This window comes from Mesoplodon mirus, assembly GCF_964341445.2.
Source record: "Mesoplodon mirus genome assembly, chromosome: 7".
Classification (NCBI taxonomy): Eukaryota; Metazoa; Chordata; class Mammalia; order Artiodactyla; family Ziphiidae; genus Mesoplodon; species Mesoplodon mirus.
Genome location: NC_138983.1, coordinates 13,616,435 through 13,639,357, shown reverse-complemented (window position 1 = coordinate 13,639,357; position 22,923 = coordinate 13,616,435). Strand labels below are relative to the sequence as shown.

Sequence of the window (22,923 nt, the reverse complement as noted above, 5' to 3'; positions counted from 1 at the left end):
TAGCACTCTTATGGGACTTATAGCTTGGATGCAGTTAGATTGATCAGCCAGTACTCTGAATCAATGCCAGGCCTTGGTGAAATTTTTCCACAGCCCGACTTTCATAGGCAAAACCAAAGCCTTGGCGCCCGCTGGTGGTAGACTGGTTCTCACAGTCAGACAAGCTTCTCAACTAGGCAGGAGTAGTAGCGTGTATGAGAACAGAAGCCACAGGATTATAAACATGGCACATTTTCCTAGATCATCTTTACTTGAAGATTTTTTTGGGGAAAAAAAGTAGGTAATGCAAAACATTTTTATATTAAAACAAATGCAGATAATATTGAATAGAATATAAAATTTACATTCCTTTTTAAGACAAAGAGACATCAAAGACATTTCAAGGTAAGCTACTCAGGAGCTTCAGGCTACATTCCTAAACCCCGGGGGAGGGAGGAGACCCTGCACGCCCACTCTAATATTGTGGGAGCTGCAGCTTTGATATGGAAGTAGCAAATTCTTCTGAGAAAGAGCAAATTTAGTGCTTATTCATTTGGCAACAACCCAGTGGATTTAGGTAAGTGAAACCAAATGCTTTCTCATTTTAGAGCATTTTAACCTGCTTTTAAAAGGCCTGAGTAAATAAGATCTTTATGTTTGAGTGGAAATTTATGCCCTTCTAAAATGATTTTTTCCCCCTCCTATGAATGCTACCATGCCTAACTGAGGGTATGACATGCGAGGTGGTCAATGTCCTAAGAATCTTGTGGACTTAACGTCTGCATTACCAGACGTGAAGTTACAAGTATACCTTCCAAGTGTGTCATTAGAAATGAAAAACTACTCACCTTCTGCAATAACAAAAAGCAAACAAAATAACAAACAGAAGCACAAAAGATTATATACAATTAGAACTGTATAATGATGTAATTTAGGGATTGGCAAAGACTTAGCTCTTAGAGAAGGGAACTAATGCCGCAGTATTTGCTTTTCATATTTTATATGATAATAAGAATTTCTTTTGGGAAAAAAAAAGCCATTATGCTTCCTTTTCAAATCTTGCTTATTCTAATTATCCTTTTTTGTTGTTGTTGGCAACACAATTTATTGCTTTGCAATAATAGACTGAAGGCATGGATGCCTCATGCAGAGATTTTCTAGGGTAGATTAGCAGTGTATTGTCCTTTCTTTGAAGTATGAGAGACAGGGTTAATTAAATGTGCTTAGAAGAATATACTGGGAGACAGATTCTGGTGGATGCTGAGTTTTTAAGGTCTACTAAAAAAAAAGGTTAACTTTTAACCTCCCATATCATTTGCCTTATTAATTTTCTTAAGTTTCACAGAATTATTTCTCTTTCTTCACAGGACTGTACTCTTCACTTTACAAAGCCTTAAATTAAGACTCAAATTGCATGACAACCTGCCTGTACCTTTAGGTAAATGCAACTTCTTTCTTTAACTAAAATAATCTGGAGTAAAAATGTTTCAGGATAATTAAAGGGGGAATATCAGTGGTAAATTATGTTGTGCTGGAAAAAAGAACAAAAAAAGGCAGACACCAAACACCTCCATTTTCCCAAGATTAAATGATTATTAAAAAAGCGTGCCACACTGCTTAGAAATCAACATTCTCTCCCATAATTCTGTGCATCTGGGACTATAGAAATGTCACTGTCCCTGCCCCACATCTTCAAATTAACATTCTCAGGTCATAACAATAAGTCTTCCCAAAGGGGACCTTCCGGAAAAACAAGCTATTTCCTCGGCTCATATTTCCCTGGAAAAAAACAAAAAAAAAACAAAAACAAGTAAAGTCTAGTGTGAAAATGAGGTCAGCCAGTCCAAATCAGCAGAGACAACTGGACATATTTCTGAGAAACATGACTAAAATGACCAGGATAAAACCGGGACTATCACTACAGAGTAGCAATTTGTATTCTCTGACTTAAGCTGAGCTTTTGTGGAATCAACTATAATTCTGAAACACCGATAAAGCCAAGTATTTCTTACCTATTTAGACAGAATTCCCAGTTTGGATTCTGGCTCTGCCACTTGCTAGCTAGCTGGATTATCAAGTCAATTCATATAAAGTGTTGGGAACAGTCCTATCACACAGTTAAGTGCCAGCTTTTGGTTGTTTGTTTTTTTGACTGCGTGGCACGTGGGATCTTAGTTCCCTGACCAGGGACTGAACCTGCGTCCCCTGCAGTGGAAGTGTGGAGTCTTAACCACTGGACCGCCAGGGAAGTCCCTGTGCCAGCTTTTATTTGTTTTGAATGGAATGGTAGATCTCTAGGGAGTATTTATAAAATCTTATAATTAAAGTAGTAATGTTGTGAGTTTAAATGAGTACACTCTGAAGTTAGACAGCCTGCATGTAGATCCTGCTCTCCCAAACACTGGCCGTGTGACCTTGGGTTACATAATTGGCATTATTTAACCATTCAAAGTCCCCGTTTCTTTATATGTGAGGTGGGATGATAAAGAACGGTACCTATCCTCACACGGCTGTTCTGACGGTTACGTGAGCTGATACATGAAAAACTCTTAGCTAATGCCTCATATACAGTAAGTGCTCAGTTAAGATTTGCTGTTGTCTTAAGCATTTAAAGGACTAACCATTCCCTAGGTAAGGTGTCTGATACCCTAATAATAATTTTCTATTTGCTTTCTTCCTATAGCAGGGGGCTGGTTAGGAAGTGGGGAAAGAAGGGCCACCTTTCCTTTTAAATGGGGACCACAAAAGGAGACTGTAACACCGAGAATGTAAAACTCAGAATGAAACCCAGAATGTTCATGTTAGGTCTGTCTGGCAACCATCCAAGTGTCCTGGCCCGGGTTCACAGAAGGGCTTGCTGGGCATGCTGAGCAAAAGCCACCCCTCCCCCCCGCCAGCAGCACTTAGGCCTTTGCATTCAGAGTTCAGGCTGGGAAGCCTGAGCCCTGTGAACAAAGGCCTTTCTCGTATGTGTCACCAGTGTTATAATATAATGCAACAAAGAGCTTCCTCGTACAATTTCTTCTACAATCCTTTAAAAAGTGCTTCCCAGTCAAAAACAGCTTTCAACTGATGGCCATTTTAGTGATTGCATGTTAAAGTTAGCTCACAGCCATTTATCATTTTGGTTCCTAATAAAGCTCTACCTAGATTCATCAAGAATTTTTGGTTGGAGATGACCTACACCTCACAATTGGAGTCTGGACAAAATCATCCACTAACATGACTCTAGAAGTAAGAGATCAGCCCTTTCAACAACATTGTGACAAATAATGTCATAAATAAATAACTTTTTATTTCTCAGCTTCTCTAAATACTGTAGGAAAACACGTGAATATATTAGGAGATTCTGAAAAGTTACAAAAAGGTGAGGTTGGAAAAAATAATCTGAAATCAAGGGCATCATTTTAACAACCAGGATAACTGTCTACCCAGACCTTATTTGTAATTTGAATGTGATCACTCAAATGGCTTCCAGATCACATCTAGGAATTCTTAATTCTTCACTACCTCTCCTGATTTCCAAGCAGCACATTTTATTACTATGCCAGAGTGACATATGGAACACTGAAAAGGGTACATTAATTGATAACTAAAGGATAACCTACAAGAATCAACCTGGGATTCCAGAGACATTTAAGAAAACAAACAAAAACAAAACAAAATAAAATACGAGGAGGGGAGAGGGAGGGAGGGAGGGAAAGAGGGAGGGAGAGAGAGAATGAGAGAGAAGTACCTCTTTTTGTAGCATGCACCAGCAATCTATCCAAGAAGAATATACTGGGGAGTAGGGAGGGCATCCACCAGCAAGCCTGAAATAGAATACAAGGTTAGCTACTGAAGTCAACATTTATAAAACATTCTCTCAAGAGCTCAGTAAATCTTTGTCAAAATATTCTTCCTGGAAAGTTCCCTGAAAAGCAATTTTAGTTCTGAAGAAACAAATTCTATTGGAGCAGGGGAAAGACTGAGCATCCAAAACGGATCGCCCTCCCTTACATTTAGGTTTTGAATCAACATAACATAAACAGAAACTTCATCCAGTTATGTACTTTCTAAAACATCTAGGTTTAAATTTGTGGACAAATGAAATCCTAGAACATAGTAATTATATAATTAAAAAGCAGGGAAAGGGAATTTAAAAACTAAGTAGTATTCAAAAGACTCCAAACATGACAATGGACAGTGGTGAGAAATGGCGGTGACTACATGCTCTTACTCAGGTATAACCCCTTATCACTTCCTCTCTCAAAAACTGCAAATAATAATAGTAACAACAACAAAGACATCAACAACACACTTAACTAATCCTTCAAGCCTGCTCTGGGCTGAAATGCGGCAGCTGCTCCACAAATCGCAAAACAAACTCCACACAGCTATCAATTTGATATCTTGTTTGAAAACAATGACATGTATAATGGCATATTGTGGCACGTACTCCAGAGGAACAGAGTTTTGAAATAAATCAAGAGGCAAAACTTCTGGGACTTCCCTGGCAGTCCAGTGGTTAAGAATCTGGGCTTCTGGGCTTCCCCGGTGGCGCAGTGGTTAAGAATCCACCTGCCAATGCAGGGGTCACGGGTTCAAGCCCTGGTCCAGGAAGATCCCACATGCCGCGGAGCAACTAAAGCCCGTGCACCACAACTACTGAGCCTGCGCTCTAGAGCCCGTGAGCCACAGCTACTGAGCCCACGTGCTGCAACTACTGAAGCCCGTGCGCCTAGAGCCCGTGCTCTGCAACAAGAGAAGCCACCGCAATGAGAAGCCCACACACAGCAACAAAGACCCAACACAGCCGAAAATAAAATAAATAAATAAATAAAAAACAAAAAACACCATTCACTTTATAGCAGTACACCATATATACTCAATAAATATTTGTTAATCAATAAACATTAAAAAAAAAGAAAAACGAATCCACACTTCCACTGCAGGGCTTGCGGGTTTGATCCCTGGTTGGGGAATTGAGATCCTGCAAGCCGCGCAGCATGGCTAAAAAAAAATTTTTTTAATTAAAAAAAAAAAGAGGCAAAACTTCTGTCCAACCTGGTAGAGTCAGATGGCGCCTAGAAGCTGGAAATCAGTGGTGTCCAACACCACACCCACCCCTTCCCCAGCCAGTACATGAAAGGTCAAGAAACTTTCCATTTTCAACCAAATTTCCTACTTTTCTTACTTGAAAACTCACTTTCTCCATGAAGCCCTGAGGAAAAACAGGTACAGATTGTCATTCAATCCCTGACATACCTTTTGTAACTTTCGAAAGAGAGGATAAGGACTTAAAATAAAGGAGGGACTGCCCTGGCGGTCCAGTGGTTAAGACTCTGCGCTACCAATGCAGGGGGCATGGGTTCGATCCCTGGTCAGGGAGCTAAGATCCTGCATGCCGCACCTCGTGGCTAAAAATAAATTAAAAAGTTCTTTTTTTTTAAAAAAAAAAGGCAAAGTAGAGTAATTTGGTAATTTTCCCACCCTTTTCAGAAAAGAACCTAGACTACTGGCAAGCACACGTTATTTATAAATGCTTGAGAAATATTATTTGTGCCCTTCTCTATTCCAAAAGAGGACATGAAGTGGCTGCTTATAATACAAATTGATGGGACTGCTGGTACATGGGGCAGACAGAGAAAAAAGTTAGGAAATCTATTAACAGCATCAACTGTACTATCCTCCCCAAATTTCTACCAGGACTGCCCTACCTGTCAGGCATACAGGCAGCCAACTACTAAGAAAAGAAACGCAAGGCACTTACCCACAGTTGTTGACAGCCATAAGATTAGAGACAAGCACAAAGGGATACGTCAACATACTGGCAAAAAACTGTAAAAGAGTAAAAAGACAGCTAAGTTACTAAGTCCTTCCTAGCCTCCTTTATTCTTCTCCCTTAGTCTTAGTGCCACTGTGGTCAAATACTCCAACGCTGGTTTTGCTTTCTCAGTATCCCAGGAGAGACTAAATTACACGTTTTTGAGCCTGCAGATGTTTCCTCCTCTTACCATACCACTACATGCAACCTTTTAACCAAAGACCAGAAGGCTTCTCTTATTCTGTGATTGAGCCCTCATTCAAATAAAACTGAACTTCATCATTTAAAAGTAAATACAACTAAATACAATAAGCATTTCAAAATAGCCCTGAAGAAAACAAGACAACATGAACATCCTTCCAAAGACAATGGAAACTACTTCAAAAGTCAACTACTGGAAGACTCCACATGATTCAAGAGGGTGAAGTTTCCAATATAGGTTCAGCATGATACAGTGAGAAGCAGGGGCAGATCTGTGATGAGAAATGCCCACTTACCCCCTCTGAAAGCCCAACAGCACCAAACTATGTAGGCTTGTTATTACTGTTACTGTGATGCAGGGACTCTGGGTTATTCTTACCTCTGAAAAATATTAATAAATGTGAGAGACTTTCCTGTGAGACAGCTGGTTGCTTTAAAGCAGTGACGACAAAGAAATTGAAAAGAAAAGAGAAGGGAAGAGAAGAAAAGAAAACTACTCCTAAAAAGGGACTTCCCTGGTGGTCCAGTGGCTAAGACTCCACGCTCCCAATACAAGGGGCCTGGATTCGATCCCTGGTTAGGAAACGAGATCCCACATGCCGCAACTAAAGATCCTGCATGCTGCAATGAAGATCCCACGTGCCACAACTAAGACTCGGCACAGCCAAATAAATAAATATTAAACAAACAAACCTACTCCTAAAAGGCTAAAAGGATTTTTAAAAACTTACTCCTGTGACAGCTTGGGAATAACTCTTCATTTCATTCATGGTGGAAACCTAGACCAGGAAGAAAACCTTTATTAGAACGAGTAAGAAAATTAAGCTGATATGACAGCTAATTGTCCCCAACCATATTAATATATTCTATCTCTGCATTATTAGTTTCTTTGACAACTTGAAAATTAATTTAGAGGATGAAAACATAAAACATTATGAGCATAAAAAGGCAGTGGTCAAAATGATCAACTTGATTCAACATTAACAGACAAGTTCACATTAGATTAGGATGGCTTAGGAACAAATATAATAGCCTCAGGATTTCAAAAACAACAGAAATGAGATTGGTAACCTTTTCCGATGTCCTAGAAATATTGATACAATCCCTGGAAACAACACTGACGGTTGGTCTACTAAGGGACAAGTCACTCCCTCCATATACACCTAGCTGTGTACCAGATGCTGTGGGGAAGATCAGTCTCAGTACTCAAGAAACCAAGCACGTGGATTTTTAGTCTTACCCCTGGCCTGGGTGTGTCCCAGTTCCCACCATGCTCTGGGGCTAACTGTGTTCAAAGAGGTATACAACTGCTGAGACTGGAGAAACACTGCTTTTAGGGAAGGCTGATTCTCACCCCCCACCCCGCCCCCAGGCTAACGTTTCTAGAAAGCCCAATACAGGAGTCCCCTTAACACTTCAGATTAGATGAAACACCTGCATACACTATAAAACTATCCTGCTTCATGGTGTCCCCTAACATTAGGCATCCATAAAGAAGTGATCTCCTTGCAGCATGGAGAAAGGCAGACTCTTAGGCTCACTCTGCCACACCCTAGGGACTTTCTAGGTGCATCTCTCTATAGTAAACACTATAGGTCATTCCATTAGCCTTTAAAATTTTGACTACTAATATATAGCTATATAATGATGAGTCTGGCACATAACCAACTGCCATCTTACTTTAAAGCTAACCTAGCTGCCAGGTGGATACAATGAAGTCAGCACCAGCACATCTCATCAAGGGCACAACCTACCCCACTGTCCAGTGCATAAGTATTGACGAGGTAGGCCAGTGAGTTACAGAGCCACAAAGAAATGATGTCACCCAGGAGGCGAGGAATAAGACCGCTACATGAAGAAACAATGAAAATAAGCACCAAGAAATGTGATCAGTAAAAAGATAATTCACTCAATATAAACACTTCTCAAAGAATTAATTTCAAAACACTCTAGAGAACTGAAAAGACACTGAATACGAGAACCTAACCAATTCATTCTAGTTAATATAACTGTTCTTGAGGCTAATCTCTAAGGACATTTATTCTCATTTAAAAAATGCAGGTCGGCTGTACCCCTCTAAGATATGGCCAATGGTTCACCTTACTATTAATAACTATAAGCAGGGCGGCAAAAAATGTGCCTATTTCGGAGAAGAGACTTAAATATGATTATTGCTAAACTACTTGATATTCAAATTTGGCAGGGCAAAAGATGAGAAAAATTACAAAATGAATGGCCCAAACACAGATACAGGTGAAAGACATCAAAAAACATGCTTCCAGGGCTTCCCTGGTGGCGCAGTGGTTAAGAGTCCGCCTGCCGATGCAGGGGACACGGGTTCGTGCCCCGGTCCGGGAGGATCCCACATGCCGCGGAGCGGCTGGGCCCGTGAGCCATGGCCGCTGGGCCTGCGCGTCCGGAGCCTGTGCTCCGCAACGGGAGAGGCCACAACAGTGAGAGGCCTGCATACCGCAAACAAACAAAAAAAAACATGCTTCCAGGGCCTAGTTAACCGAGGTGAGGCAGTGTGGAAGAGTGGGACAAACATTACCTCACAGACTGAAGACCAGCGTTTAAATGCCACTTCTACCACTTATCAGCTATGTGACGGGCAGCAAATGAACTTCCCAGAGCATCAGTTTTTTTTAAATCTCTAAAATGAGAATAATAATAGCTGTCTTGCCTATTTCCCAGAGTATTTATGATACTCAAGCATAAAATCAACTATGCGGAAACACTGAAAATTAAAAAGGACCATTTAGTTAATAATGCGGTTTTTGTTGTTAGCAGAAGAACAAGAGTAGTAGCCTAAGTTCTTCCAAAGTAAATTCAAGGGAACGAATACAGTGCAGAAACGTATGCTCTCAGGATAAGGAAGATACATGTTAGATAACTTTCCATTTTTCAAAAACGAACTTTCCTCATTTTATCAACTATATAGTAATTGAGAACTCACTGTAAGGGTAGAAACTTCAATGAATTTATTTGTTAAAAAAAAAAACAAACCCTAATTTCAAGCATTTTAGATGTGCAGAGCAGAAGTTTGGGATCTCTACAAGAGAATTTAAGTCAGATGGGCCTAAATGGAGTTTAACATGAATTAAACCCAGAGAGTACATTTTCTCTGAGGTTTACACAAGGAGTCATGTCCTCGTTCTCATTAAAGCGTTCTACTCACACAAAAATAACAAGCACAAATCAGTAATTTACTCACGCAAAAAATCCTAGGATGCCCTCTTCCCGATAGATAGTTGCTATGGAGTCACAAAGTCCACTAGGTTCAGAAGAAAGAAACATAAAATACATTAAGATTATTTTGGAGCTATTAAAAAAAAATGTTCAATTACTACTTTTGACAAGGTGAAACTTATACCTCCACCCCTGCTCCCTTTTCTACCACCCTCACTCTGCAAAGACAGTTGAATTTAGAGATAGAAGTGAAGATATTAATACCTAAGAGTGTAGTCACATGCAGTCAGGGTGAATTCTGGCTTCAGTGGTCCTGCAACTTACTCTGAGATCCTGGGTAGGCTCCTAAACCTGTCTGGGCCTTTTTCTTCTATTTTACTGTTTTTTTTGTGTGTAGATCAAATGACATAAGATATATGAATTTGTTTTGTAAGTTCTAAGGCATCATAAAAATGTAAAGTATTATTATTCTAATACTTTGGCTTCAATAGATCTCCTTGAATACTTGAAAACAGAAACACTTACCAGTACTTGGATTCTCTGCCAATGAATTGTACCATAGATCTCAGAGTGATCACTACAGAACACAGAGAAAAGATTTTTAAGCTACATCGAGATAAATTTTCATAGCCCTGGGGAAAAAAAAAAAGGTTTTCCCATCTAAAGACACTTTGCTATCTGGATAAATTGGATAAAAGCCCAAACAAGCAAACAAAAAACACACAGGCAAGGCACTTTAGTGAACTCCCATGTCAACCTATCTAAGTAGTCAGGAGAGATAGTGATATAAAAGAAAGATAAAAAATCAGATTTCAGTTATCAACTGTAAACATACCATGGAAGGGATGTGTGATGAGAGTAGCAGCAGAACGAGCCATCATCTCTCGAGTTGTCTAGAAACAATCAACACACACTTGTGAAATCTAAATAAATGACACTCAGATTCCTGAGAGAAGTCGTGTGGGTGGACACTGCAGACTAAGAGAGTGAGGGACAGAGCACTCCTGCCCTTCCTGGAGCAGCAGCCTGAATGGGAAGCAGTACAATACACGATCATTCTAGCACAGCTTTCGCTCAGGGTTTTCAATACTGTTATAGTTACTTCTCAAAATTTCTCTGCAAAGCAGGTTTCTGTTATCTTCTCAAATTTACAGATGAGAAAAACAAAAGCAAAGAAACAGGGAAAAGGACTTCCCTGGAGGTCCAGTGGTTAAGACTCCACGCTGCCAGTGCATGGGGTGCAGGTTCGATCCCTGGTCGGGAACTAAGATCCCACATGCTGCATGGTGCGGCCAAAAAAAAAAAAAAAAAAAAAAAGAAACAGGGAAGTCACCAGCAAACAGTAACCTAGCTGGAATAAAACTATGAGGCTTGGGGCTTCCCTGGTGGCACAGTGGTTAAGAATCCACCTGCCAATGCAGGGGACACGGGTTCGAGCCCTGGTCTGGGAAGATCCCACAAGCCGTGGAGCAACTAAACCCGTGCACCACAACTACTGAGCTTGCGCTCTACAGCCTGCGAGCCACAACTGCAGAGCCCACATGCCACAACTACTGAAGCCTGAGTGCCTAGAGCCCATGCTCCACAACAAGAGAAGCCACCGCAATAAGAAGCCTGTGCACCACAACGAAGAGTAGCCCCCGCTCGCTGCAACTAGAGAAAGCCCGCGCACAGCAACGAAGACCCAACGCAGCCAAAAATAAATAAATAAAAATATAAATTAAAACAAACAAACAACTATAAGGCCTCTATTTAGACTATTAAGTTGCTCTCTCATTGTGAGTGATTTCAGAGACTATGATACTCTGATATCTACACTAGCCAAATGTCAGGCTCTATTTAATCTGTACCAAGGTCTCAAGGAGAACACAACGACATTCATCTGTTTTTCGACCACAGCCCCGTAATTGTGCAGTATCTTAGAGCTCTATATTTACCCTAGCTTATCTTCCTTGTCCAGGACTCTGTAAAGAGGTTAGTAAAAAATTCAATCACAATACTTGGAGGTAGGCTGTAAATATAGCAGGTCCATCGTTCGTCTTTGCATTTAAACATTATCTTCATTTAGTTAAGAGATCTCTCACCCCTACTCTAATGGTAGTTCTAAGAGCCTTACGATGAACTAAATAAAGTTAAGAAAATATAAAACACATATTAATACATGCATCTCTACTTTTAAATAAAATCACTTCATGAAAATTTACAAAAAACAAAGCTGACTCGTCTGACATCTTGGCCTATAGTGATGTTTGTTCAGTGATATATACTTTAGAAGGCAGCTCTCAATGAAAAATTGTGACGTCTCTATAGACAATTAGACAATGTAAAGACTAGAAATAAAAGAGCCAGGCATGCAACAAACTCCAATGGTAGAAGACAGGAGTGGGAAATGGACGATAAGGACGTCTCAAAGTCAGAATAATGTTGTAAAAACATTTCTGGATATATAATATCCAACACACAAAGGCCCTGGCCACTATTTTAATACTTTTGGGCCAGAGATTTCCAACTCTATTATAAGAGGTTTCAGCACCTCTTCAATTTTAAAGATGACTGGGCAAATTATGTTTCCTTGAAATTCCAAACAGCAAGCAATGTTTTTTTCTCTCTTTATGTTCTACATGCAGTAAAGCCCATACTAAATTGAAAGTTTAATTTTGTTTGGAACAGACACTGAACATACAGGTCTGATGATCCTGATTCCACAACTGCCAGCTTGCTCTGATTTAGAGAAATCATAATCATCTTACCTCCTTGATAACTCGGTCAAAGGAAGATGACACTTCTTTCTGTAAATTCCCAGATCCTGACTCCTGGAAATCAAAATGAAAGAAGATAGATATGTTGATGGTTTTAAATAGAACTGTTCAAACTGGTGGCCACCCTGTATACCAACACTCTCTATGATGAAAGGAAAGCTGACTGCTTGTCCCTTTTCCTAAAGAGGACCAGAGAGCAACAGTAGCTTGCAGGGAAAATGGACTCATGCATAGAAATCGGCTCCAACATACCTCAGCCTTGTCGCACTCCTGGTAATGCTACAAAGGAAGAGGAAAGAAAAGAAAGGATGATTAGGGCTATCATAGTGTTACTGAGACAGAACATAAAATGAAAACTCTGTTGATTGGCAGAAATTAAAATAGTTGATTTTTTTGGCTGTAAATCTCCAATTAATTTCTACTTCTAATTAACACTTGGAAATAAGTGTCTCTAAGATGATCTTGTTGCTAAGTTTAACATACTGATTGGTCAGCTCATAAAAGTGCTTATCTAAAAGAAAAAGGAAAACAAAGCAAAGCAAAAATCCAAGAACATTATTTTTATTTATTTATTTGAATTTTAGAATTTCATTATTTATTTTTATACAGCAGGTTCTTTAGTTATCCATTTTATACATACTAGTATATATATATATATATATATATATATATATATATATATATATATATATATATATATATATATATGTCAATCCCAATCTCCCAAATCATTACACCACCACCCCCGGCCCTGCCTCTTTCCCTCCTTGGTGTCCATACGTCTGTTCTCTACATCTGTGTCTCAAATTCTGCCCTGCAAACCAGTTCATCTGTACCATTTTTCTAGGTTCCACATATATGCGTTAATATACAACATTTGTTCTCCTCTGACTTACTTCACTCTATATGACAGTTTCTAGATTCGTCCAGTCTCTAAAAATGACCCAATTTCGTTCTTTTTTATGGCTGAGTAATATTCCATTGTATATATGTACCACATCATCTTTATCCATTCGTCTATTGATGGGCATTTAGGTTTCTTCTATGACCTGGCTATTGTAAATAGTGCTGCAATGAACATTAGGTTGCATGTGTTTTTGAATTATGGTTTTCTCTGGGTACACGCCCAGTACTGGGATTGCTGGATCATATGGTAATTCTATTTTTAGTTTTTTAAGGAACCTCCATACTGCTCTCCCTAGTGGCTGTATCACTTTACATTCCCATCAACAGTGCAAGAGGGTTCCCTTTTCTCCACACCCTCTCCAGCATTTGTTCTTTGTAGATTTTCTCATGATGCCCATTCTAACCGGTGTGAGGTGATACCTCATTCTAGTTTTGATTTGCACTTCTCTAATAATTAGTGATGTTGAGCAGTTGTTCCTGTGCTTCTTGGCCATCTGTATGTCTTCTTTGGAGAAATGTCTATTTAGGTCTTATGGCCATTTTTGGATTGGGTTGTTTGTTTAATATTGAGCTGCACAAGCTGTTTATATATTTTGGAGATTAATCCTTTGTACGTTGCTTCGTTTGCAAATATTTTCTCCCATTCTGAGGGTTGTCTTTTCGTCATTTGTAGTTTGCTTTGCAAAAGATTTTAAGTTTCATTAGGTTCCATTTGTTTATTTCTGTTTTTTTTTCCATTACTCCAGGAGGTGGATCAAAAAAGACCTTGCTGTGATTTATGTCAGAGTGTTCTTCCTATGTTTTCCTCTAAGAGTTTTATAGTGTCCTGTCTTACATTTAGGTCTCTAATCCATTTTGAGTTTATTTTTGTGTATGGTGTTAGGAAGTGTTCTAATTTCATTCTTTTACATGTAGCTGTCCAGTTTTCCCAGCATCACTTATTGAAGAGACGGTCTTTTCTCCATTGTATATCCTTGCCTCCTTTGTCAAAGATTAGTTGACCATAAGTGCATGGGTTTATCTCTGGGCTTTCTATCTTGTTCCATTGATCTATTTCTGTTTTTGTGCCAATATCATATTGTCTTGATTACTGTAGCTTTGTAGCATAGTCTGAAGTCAGGGAGTCTGATTCCTCCAGCTCCATTTTTTTCCCTCAAGACTGCTTTGGCTATTCAGGGTCTTTTGTGTCTCCATATAAATTTTAAGATTTTTTGTTCTAGTTCTGTAAAAAAAATGCCATTGGTTATTTGATAGGGATTGCACTGAAACTGTAGATTGCTTTGGGTAGCAACAGTCATTTTCACAATATTGATTCTTCCAATCCAAGAACATGGTAAATCTCTCCATCTGTTTGTATCATCTTTAATTTCTTTCATCAGTGTCTTATAGTTTTCTGCATATAGGACTTTTGTCTCCCTAGGTAGGTTTATTCCTGGGTATTTTATTCTTTTTGCTACAATGGTAAATGGGAGTGTTTCCTTAATTTCTCTTTCAGATTTTTCATCATTAGTGTATAGGAATGCAAGAGATTTCTGTGCATTAATTTTTTTTTTTTGCGGTACGCGGGCCTCTCACTTTTGTGGTCTGTCCCGTTGCAGAGCACAGGCTCTGGACGTGCAGGTTCAGCGGCCATGGCTCACGGGCCCAGCCGCTCCTCGGCATGTGGGATCTTCCCGGACCGGGGCACGAACCCATGTCCCCTGCATTGGCAGGCGGACTCTCAACCACTGCGCCACCAGGGAAGCCCCGTGCATTAATTTTGTATCCTGCAACTTTACTAAATTCATTGATTAGCTCTAGTAGTTTTCTGGCAGCATCCTTAGGATTCTCTATGTATAGTATCATGTCATCTGCAAACAGTTACAGTTTTACTTCTTCTTCTCCAATTTGTATTCCTTTTATTTCTTTTTCTTCTCTGATTTCTGTGGCTAGGACTTCCAAATCTATGTTGAACAGCAGTGGTGAGAGTGGATATCCTTGTCTTGTTCCTGATCTTAGAGGAAATGCTTTCAGTTTTTCACCACTGAGAATGATGTTTGCTGCGGGTTTGTTGTATATGGCCTTTATTATGTTGAGGTAGGTTCCCTCTATGCCCACTTTCTGGAGAGTTTTTATCATAAATGGGTGTTGAATTTTGTCAAAAGCTTTTTCTGCATCTATTGAGATGATCATATGGTTTTTATTCTTCAATTTGTTAATATGGTGTATCACATTGATTGAGTTGCATATATTGAAGAATCCTTGCATCCCTGGGATAAATCCCACTTGATTATGGTGTATGATCCTTTTAATGTGTTGTTGGATTCTGTTTGCTAGTATTTTGTTGAGGATTTTTGCATCTGTATTCATCAGTGATACTGGTCTGTAATTTTCTCTTTTTGTAGTATCTTTGTCTGGTTTTGGTATCAGGGTGATGGTGGCCTCATAGAATGAGGAATAATGACAAATAACATACAAAGGAACTCCCATAAGGTTAACAGCTGATTTCTCAGCAGAAACTCTACAAGCCAGAAGGGAGTGGAATGACATATTTAAAGTGATGAAAGGGAAGAACCTACAACCAAGATTACTCTACCTGGCAAGGATCTCATTCAGATTCGATGGAGAAATCAAAAGCTTTACAGACAAGCAAAAGCTAAGAGGATTCAGCACCACCAAACCAGCTCTACAACAAATGCTAAAGGAACTTCTCAAGTGGGAAACACAAGAGAAGAAAAGGACCTACGAAAACAAACCCAAAACAATTAAGAAAATGGTAATAGGAACATACATATTGATAATTACCTTAAATGTAAATGGATTAAATGCTCCAACCAAAAGACACAGACTGGCTGAATGGATACAAAAACAAGACCTGTATATATATGCTGTCTACAAGAAACCCACTTCAGACCTAGGGACACGACAGACTGAAAATGAGGGGATGGAGAAAGATATTACATACAAATGGAAATCAAAAGAAAGCTGGAGGGCTTCCCTCGTGGCGCAGTGGTTGAGAGTCCGCCTGCCGATGCAGGGAACACAGGTTCATGCCCCGGTCCGGGAAGATCCCACATGCTGCGGAGCGGCTGGCCCATGAGTCATGGCCGCTGAGCCTGCACGTCCGGAGCCTGTGCTCCGCAACGGGAGAGGCCATAACAGTGAGAGGCCCGTGTACCACAAAAAAAAAAAAAAAAAAAAAAAAAAAAAGAAAGCTGGAGTAGCAATACCCATATCAGATAAAATAGACTCTAAAATAAAGAATGTTACAAGAGACAAGTAAGGAAGAAGATATAACAATTATAAATATATATGCACCCAACACAGGAGCAACTCAATACATAAAGCAACTGCTAACACCTATAAAAGAGGAAATCGACAGTTAACACAACAATAGTGGGGGACTTCAACACCTCACTTACACCAATGGACAGATCATCCAAATAGAAAATTAATAAGGAAACAGAAGCTTTAAATGACACAACAGACCAGATAGATTTAATTGATATTTATAGGACATTCCATCCAAATACAGCAGATTACACTTTCTTCTCAAGTGCACGTGGAACATTCTCCAGGATAGATCACATCTTGGGTCACAAATTAAGCCTCAGTAAATTTAAGAAAATTGAAATCATATCAAGCATGTTTTCAGACCACAACGCTATGAGGCTAGAAATCAATTACAGGGAAAAAAACGTAAAAAACACAAACACATGGAGGCTAAACAATATGTTACTAAATAACCAAGAGATCACTGAAGAAATCAAAGAGGAAATCAAAAAATACCTATAGACAAATGACAATGCAAACATGACGATCCAAATCCAAGAACATTATTTACTAAACACACACATATACCAGAAAATAAATTGATAAAAACAGCTTAGGGGCTTCCCTGGCGGCGCAATGGTTAAGAATCTGCCTGCCAAAGCAGGGGACACAGGTTCAAGCCCCAGTCCAGGAAGATCCCACATGCTGCGGAGCAACTAAGCCCATGCACCACAACTACTGAGCCCGTGCTTAGAGCCCCAGAGCCACAACTACTGAGCACATGCACCACAACTACTAAGCCAGCGTACCACAACTACTGAAGCCTGCGCACCTAGAGCCGGTGCTCTGCAACAAGAGAGGCCACCACGATGAGAAGCTTGCGCACCGCAACGAAGAGTAGCCCCTGCTCGCCGCAACTAGAGAAAACCTGTGTGCAGCAACAAATACCCAAAGCAGACAAAAATAAAATAAATAAATTAAAAAAACCCAAAAAACACAAAATATAGCTTAGGACTAAGGCTATAGAAAAAGCCTCAGGGCTTTTTCACAGAAAAAGCAGGTCTAATACCAAATTAGGGCAAGATGCTTTTCTTCACTGTACAAAGAACAGAGAATTGGTGCTAAGTCTGAATAGCTGAAACTACCTCACTTTTCCTTTTGTATCTGACTGTTTCTAAACCAAGCAAGAGAGAAGATGCTTTTTTCTTCTGGAGAAGAGAACATGAGACTGCCAGAGCTCAGACTGCACTGGAAGAGAAAATATTATTTGTGGGATATTTCAGAAACAGAAGATGGGCTAGGTCAAATACAAGAACCAGACAATTGACCTCCTAGTCATAACCAGATTTAAAAAATAGAGAACACTGTCTTTTACGAAAAGAATTACATTTTTAAAATAAAATCAGAGGAAAGAGAACAAACAACATGATTAAGTGAAATGATGGTTTTTGGTCAAATTCCAGGTCTTTGGCCAGAATTAATTCTAACAGTTTCAGGAGTTTTTTAAAATCCTCACTCATTTTTAGATTTTGGTTTTCACTCCGTTAATAAAATTTTCAACCTGTCTCTTCTACCATTATTCTGAACAGATTTCAATTTAATTCTTGTTCAAATATACAGATTCTTTCTTGTTCAGAAAGACCTGAATTGGTCTTTCTTCTTTTTTTTTTGCGGTACACGGGCCTCTCACTGTTGTGGCCTCTCCCATTGTGGAGCACAGGCTCCGGACGCGCAGGCTCAGCGGCCATGGCTCACGGGCCCAGCCACTCCGTGGCATGTGGGATCTTCCCAGACCGGGGCATGAACCCGCATCCCCTGCATCGGCAGGCAGACTCTCAACCACTGCGCCACCAGGGAAGCCCTGGTCTTTCTTCTTGATTGTCTTAGTTGCTTTTGATACTAAGTATAGTACCAATACCCTGTTCTATTTCATCTGGCTACCTGTGAAACACATATTCCAGGTACTTGGTTACCTCAAGTTTGTCTTACTTTTCCTTTACATAAAGGAACTTGATCTCAAGCAGTAATTTCACTCTTGGTCTATACATAAACCTCTTTGAACTAGATGACAACTACTTTCCCACATGAAAATCTAAACCTCATTTAGGTAACAGGAACACTTTCACTGAGCCAAAGTACCGTGTGGCTGGAAAAGACAGTAGTAATCAATCCACCAAAAACATCGGCCCATTAAAACTCCATCACTCTGACCCATGGGCCACCCAAAATGCTGCTTCTAACATTCAGTCCACAGGCATGACGACAAGAGTAAGTACAATGAATAACAAAACTGCTTCCATGTGAGGAACTAACTGGAAAACCTCTCCAACTTAATTCAACAAAGTCTGAAGAGAATTTAAAACCTAAGCCAATCAGATCATGAAACTGATTAACACCACCACGATTTGCTCATCAAATGATAGAAAAGTAGAATTGGGGCAACATTAAAGCCTTAAAAAAATACATGGAGGATTGTACCAATTACTATTGTTAGTGGTTTTTTTTGGCAGAGCCTTGCAGAGTGTGGGATCTCAGTACCCTGAGCAGGGATCGAACCCATGCCCTCTGCAGTGGAAGTGTGGAATCCTAACCACTGCACCACCAGGGAATTCCCTGTACTGAGTACTATTGAAATAAACAGTCCCAAATAAACACTATCCTGACTTTAACGTTTATCTTGTTAAGTTTTTAAAAAAATAAGTTTGTAACAGAAAATATTTACTAGGAGTAACACTAGAAATAAGAGGAAAATAACATGAGAAAGAAATGTATGTTTTAACCAGCTTCCTTCCTCCTTCAAAGAAATAATATGAGCTACATAGGAGCTCAAATGAGTGTACTTAATTTCTGCTCAGAACAACTGGTCCAGAGGAAGAAGCTTGCGTAGATCAAAATCAATTACTTCATTTTATACAAATTCTCCTTGCTTCCCAGGAAAGAATTAAGAATGGGTATTTCAAGTAAATGTTTTTCAAGAGGAAGAAAGGCCATGGATGTAAAGACGTATATCTTTGAAACTGCTCTTGATCAGTAGAACAAACTGTACGTAAAAGTTTATCTAGGGCTTCTCTGGTGGTGCAGTGGTTGAGAATCCGCCTGCCAACGCGGGGGACACGGGTTCGAGCCCTGGTCCGGGAAGGTCCCACATGCCGTAGAGCAACTAAGCTCATGTGCCACAACTACTGAGCCTGCACTCTAGAGCCTGCAAGCCACAACTACTGAAGCCCATGCACCTAGAGCCCGTGCTCCACAACAAGAGAAGCCACGGCAATGAGAAGCCCACGCACCACAATGAAGAGTAGTCCCCACTTGCTGCAACTAGAGAAAAGCCCACGCACAGCAACTAAGACCCAATGCAGTCAAAAATAAATAAATTAAAAAAAAAAAAAAAAAAGGTTATCTAGCTCCGTGCTTTGCTACCACCTAGAGTAGAGGGGTGGGACAGGGAGGACAGAAGGGAGACGCAAGAGGGAGGAGATATGGGAACATATGTATATGTATATGTATAGCTGATTCACTTTGTTATAAAGCAGAAACTAACACACCATTGTAAAGCAATTATACTCCAATAAAGATGTTAAAAAAAAAAAAAGGTTATCTAAATCTACGGGAAGATGGATTGATTTTCTTCTTACCTGTAAAACTTTACCATGGACCACAGTTCCAAGGACCCCTGAACACAGTCTTGGAGTTAAGCCTGTGAACAACCCACGCTTCCCATCGATGCTCGCAATGTGCTGAGCTAAGAACACAAGTCGGAGATTTACATTCTAGTTGAAAGTAATGGTTACATAGAAATTTCAAGGAAACATGCTTTCTATATATTTTTTCAGTTAACTCCTATCACACCCTTCAATGTCCTCCAATTCCAAATAAATCAAAGACACTTACCATAACAAAAGAGACCTGGAAGCTGACAAACTTGCCGCCCAAAAATATTTCGTCCTATTGTTGGAGGAAGAGGCTCATATCCCACCTTTAAAAACAAGAGACTAAATCAATACTAAGCAACATTCCCAGGAATGCCTGGGTTGCAAGGTCTTGAATAAAGAACAAATTTAGAGTTACAATTTTTAACACAAGTTAAAATGCAGTGTATATTTTCCAAGACAGTGATGAAGTATCATCCTAGTCAGTTCTGGTGGTTTTTTTTTGTTTTTTTTTTTTTTTTTTTTTTTTTAGTTTTGTCACTTGTTTAAGACTGGTTTCAGTAAACTCCAAGTTTTCTTTTGGTTCAAATTCTACAAAGTAAACCATGTAGCTGAGATAGACTGACATCAATCTGAAAACAGACTAAGGGAATTTTTGTGTTAACAAAGCTACAGTTTACTGAGGACACTCAAAAATATTTTCTAAAGAAAATCAAGCATATTTTTAATATCTGGACAAAGTGAGAAGACTAAGTCAGCATCAACTTCATATTTGGCTAGCAAAACAAACCACTCAAAAGGCAAATGCAGATACAGCTGGGGATAATTCATTTGGGAAATAATTACAAGCTAAGTCCTTGTTAAAGGAGCAGACTGTCATGAACAATCTAATGAGTCATTTTAGAATTAATGTCATCATTTTATTTCTACAATATATTCAGACTCTTTAGTGCCAAAGGGATACTTGAGAGAATGAACGTTGTGGGACATGGTTTTGACTCTCCTGCTGTGATTCTCAATCTGTTCAATTAAAGAACTCCTGAAAGTGTACTGTGCAACTATTTTTAAAACTGAGTATTTGGGAATTTCACAAAAATCCCTGAGACACTTGGCAACACAAGCATGTTGTACAATCAGGATTAAGGAGTTTTTGAGGCAAGAGCTCTGAAAGTCATTAGAAAACCTTGTCTCCTGGATAAGGACTGAGTAATGGGCTTATATCAGATTTACTGCAAAATGCTTTTACCTCAGATATTATCTAGCTACAAATGTGCCAATTCTGTTTTAGATGTCACAATACATTTCAAAGATTTTGTTCTTTCTTCCTTTTATTTTTTGGCCGCCTCTAGTGGCTTGCAGGGATCTTAGTTCCCAGATGAGGGATTAAACCTGGGCCTTCAGCAGTGAAAGCGTGGAGTCCTACCTAACCACTGAACCTCCAGGGAATTCCCTTTGTTCTTAATTTAAACAACTTATTTTACAATAGTTTTTTACATATAGGTTCTGAATCCACAAGGGTCAACTCAGCAACACATAATATGGATTAGTATCTTTAACTCAAAAATAAGAAATGAGGCCTTCCCTAGTGTCTTGCATATTTTTGACAGAAAGGCAGATGGTGAGGACAGGGGTTCTATCCTTGGTGCTATGCATGATGTAATTACGTCAACTCTCAACAAAAGTTTAAAAAATGAATAACCTGCCCGTCACAGGGAAATTCAGAAAGGCAACTCAACAATACTACCTAATGGTCTATCGTCAGCTAAAACCGGGCAAACTTGCCTGTGAATATAAAATACCATTTAAGAATTATTTCACAGTATATGAGAAACTAACATATATACTTAAACTCGATAAAACTTTCGGCTGAACTGATTTCACATCACTCTGACATGTGATTTTTCACTGTCATGAGCCACATGGGCTGCTGTTGAAGAGGGTTCAGTGGATCCTTCCGAAATTTGACTCAGCAACCGCTTGATTATCACTTCTGAATGAACTCCTTGTATTTCTCTGGGTATCTGGTGCTAAATCTCAGAACAGAAGAGCAGTAGTAACAGCAACAAAAAAAGAGAAAACAAAAGCTAATAAAATGTTGGCTCCCCTCGAATTTCAAATTTGTCTTCAACAGATTTCACGTCTTGCGTTTGGGGCCGGGGAGGAGAAAAGGATGCTCATTTCAGAGCAGCGGAGAAGGAAAGGTTGGGAAAGCCTCGGCGGCGCCCAGCCAGGATCAACCTCAGGGAAGAGAAAACAAAGTTCAGGGGAGCCATCAGGCAGGGCAGGGCGGCAGCCGGATACCGGGAAAGGAGCGGGCCTCACGGCTTGGCTGGGAGGCGAGACCTCGGGAAGGCCCACGGGCAGTGGGAGCTCAGCGGGCGGTGGAAGTCGTCCCTGCCGGAAAGGAAGGGGCGGGCAGCAAAGAAGGAGCAACATCTCAGGAGACTGAAGGCCCGGAAGGTTGGAGCCGGTTCTCAGGCGCCTTGGGCAGCGGCGACCGAATAGGGTGCCGGGCGAGGAAGGGAAAGGCGACGACTCATACCTGGATGAGCACCTTCACGTACATGAGCGGCTGGGACAGGATGGTGAGACCGGAGCCCAGGAGCACCTGACTGGCCGCGTCCGCCATGATGGCACCCGCGGGCGGACAGACAGACGGAGCCACCAAGCTACCAGGCCAATCCTGGATCACGTGCCAGGGCCGCCGGCTTCACTGGCCTGCCCGCGGCCCGGGAGCACGCACGCACCGGCGCGCGTCTCCCCGCGCAGTCCCCGCCCCGAGAATTGGCAAAGGCTCGCGAGCGGGCGCAGAGGTCGGGGCGGGGCTTGCGAGCCCGGGGCGCATGCGTTTTGGGGTGGAATCCGCGCTCTCCACTAGGAACAGCAGTTTCTCCTGCGCTTGCGCAGGCTGGAAGCATCCGGGCGCAGAAGAATGGGCGTGGCGGTGGGGAGTGACCCTGACGGCAAAGGCAAGGTCACAGGAGTGAAATGAATTGGAAAGGATTCGTCCATGTTCTTCGCCTCTGCCCTTGCCCTTTTGGCATCAGCAACATAAGCTCCAAAGAGTATTCAGCATCAGAATCGTAAACAACCTAATGGCCAACAAAACTAGATAAGTTTGAAAAATGAATCCATCAGGGGGTTGCTATACATGCACTCATTCATTAAATTAATGTTAACT

At 40.4% G+C, this 22,923-nt stretch overlaps 1 protein-coding gene across 3 annotated transcripts; it reads right to left on the bottom strand.

Moving 5' to 3' along the window:
- Positions 1-1,548: 1,548 nt before the first annotated feature.
- MTCH2 (mitochondrial carrier 2) lies at positions 1,549-22,547 on the bottom strand. 3 transcript variants are annotated; one of them, XM_082626697.1, is made up of 13 exons: positions 22,285-22,544; positions 19,984-20,068; positions 19,728-19,834; positions 12,187-12,213; positions 11,926-11,988; positions 10,011-10,068; positions 9,701-9,752; positions 9,201-9,260; positions 7,741-7,834; positions 6,718-6,765; positions 5,732-5,799; positions 3,716-3,791; positions 1,549-1,758 (listed from the first exon to the last, which is right to left on the bottom strand). In XM_082626697.1, exons 1-13 carry the CDS (start codon positions 22,369-22,371, stop codon positions 1,672-1,674), a joined length of 912 nt encoding a protein of 303 aa, XP_082482823.1. In that variant the 5' UTR covers positions 22,372-22,544; the 3' UTR covers positions 1,549-1,671. The 3 variants fall into 3 exon arrangements, with proteins under 3 accessions (XP_082482823.1, XP_082482824.1, XP_082482822.1); XM_082626698.1 differs by lacking the exon at positions 12,187-12,213; XM_082626696.1 differs by lacking the exon at positions 1,549-1,758 and having other exon boundaries at positions 3,255-3,791; positions 22,285-22,547.
- Positions 22,548-22,923: the final 376 nt, after the last annotated feature.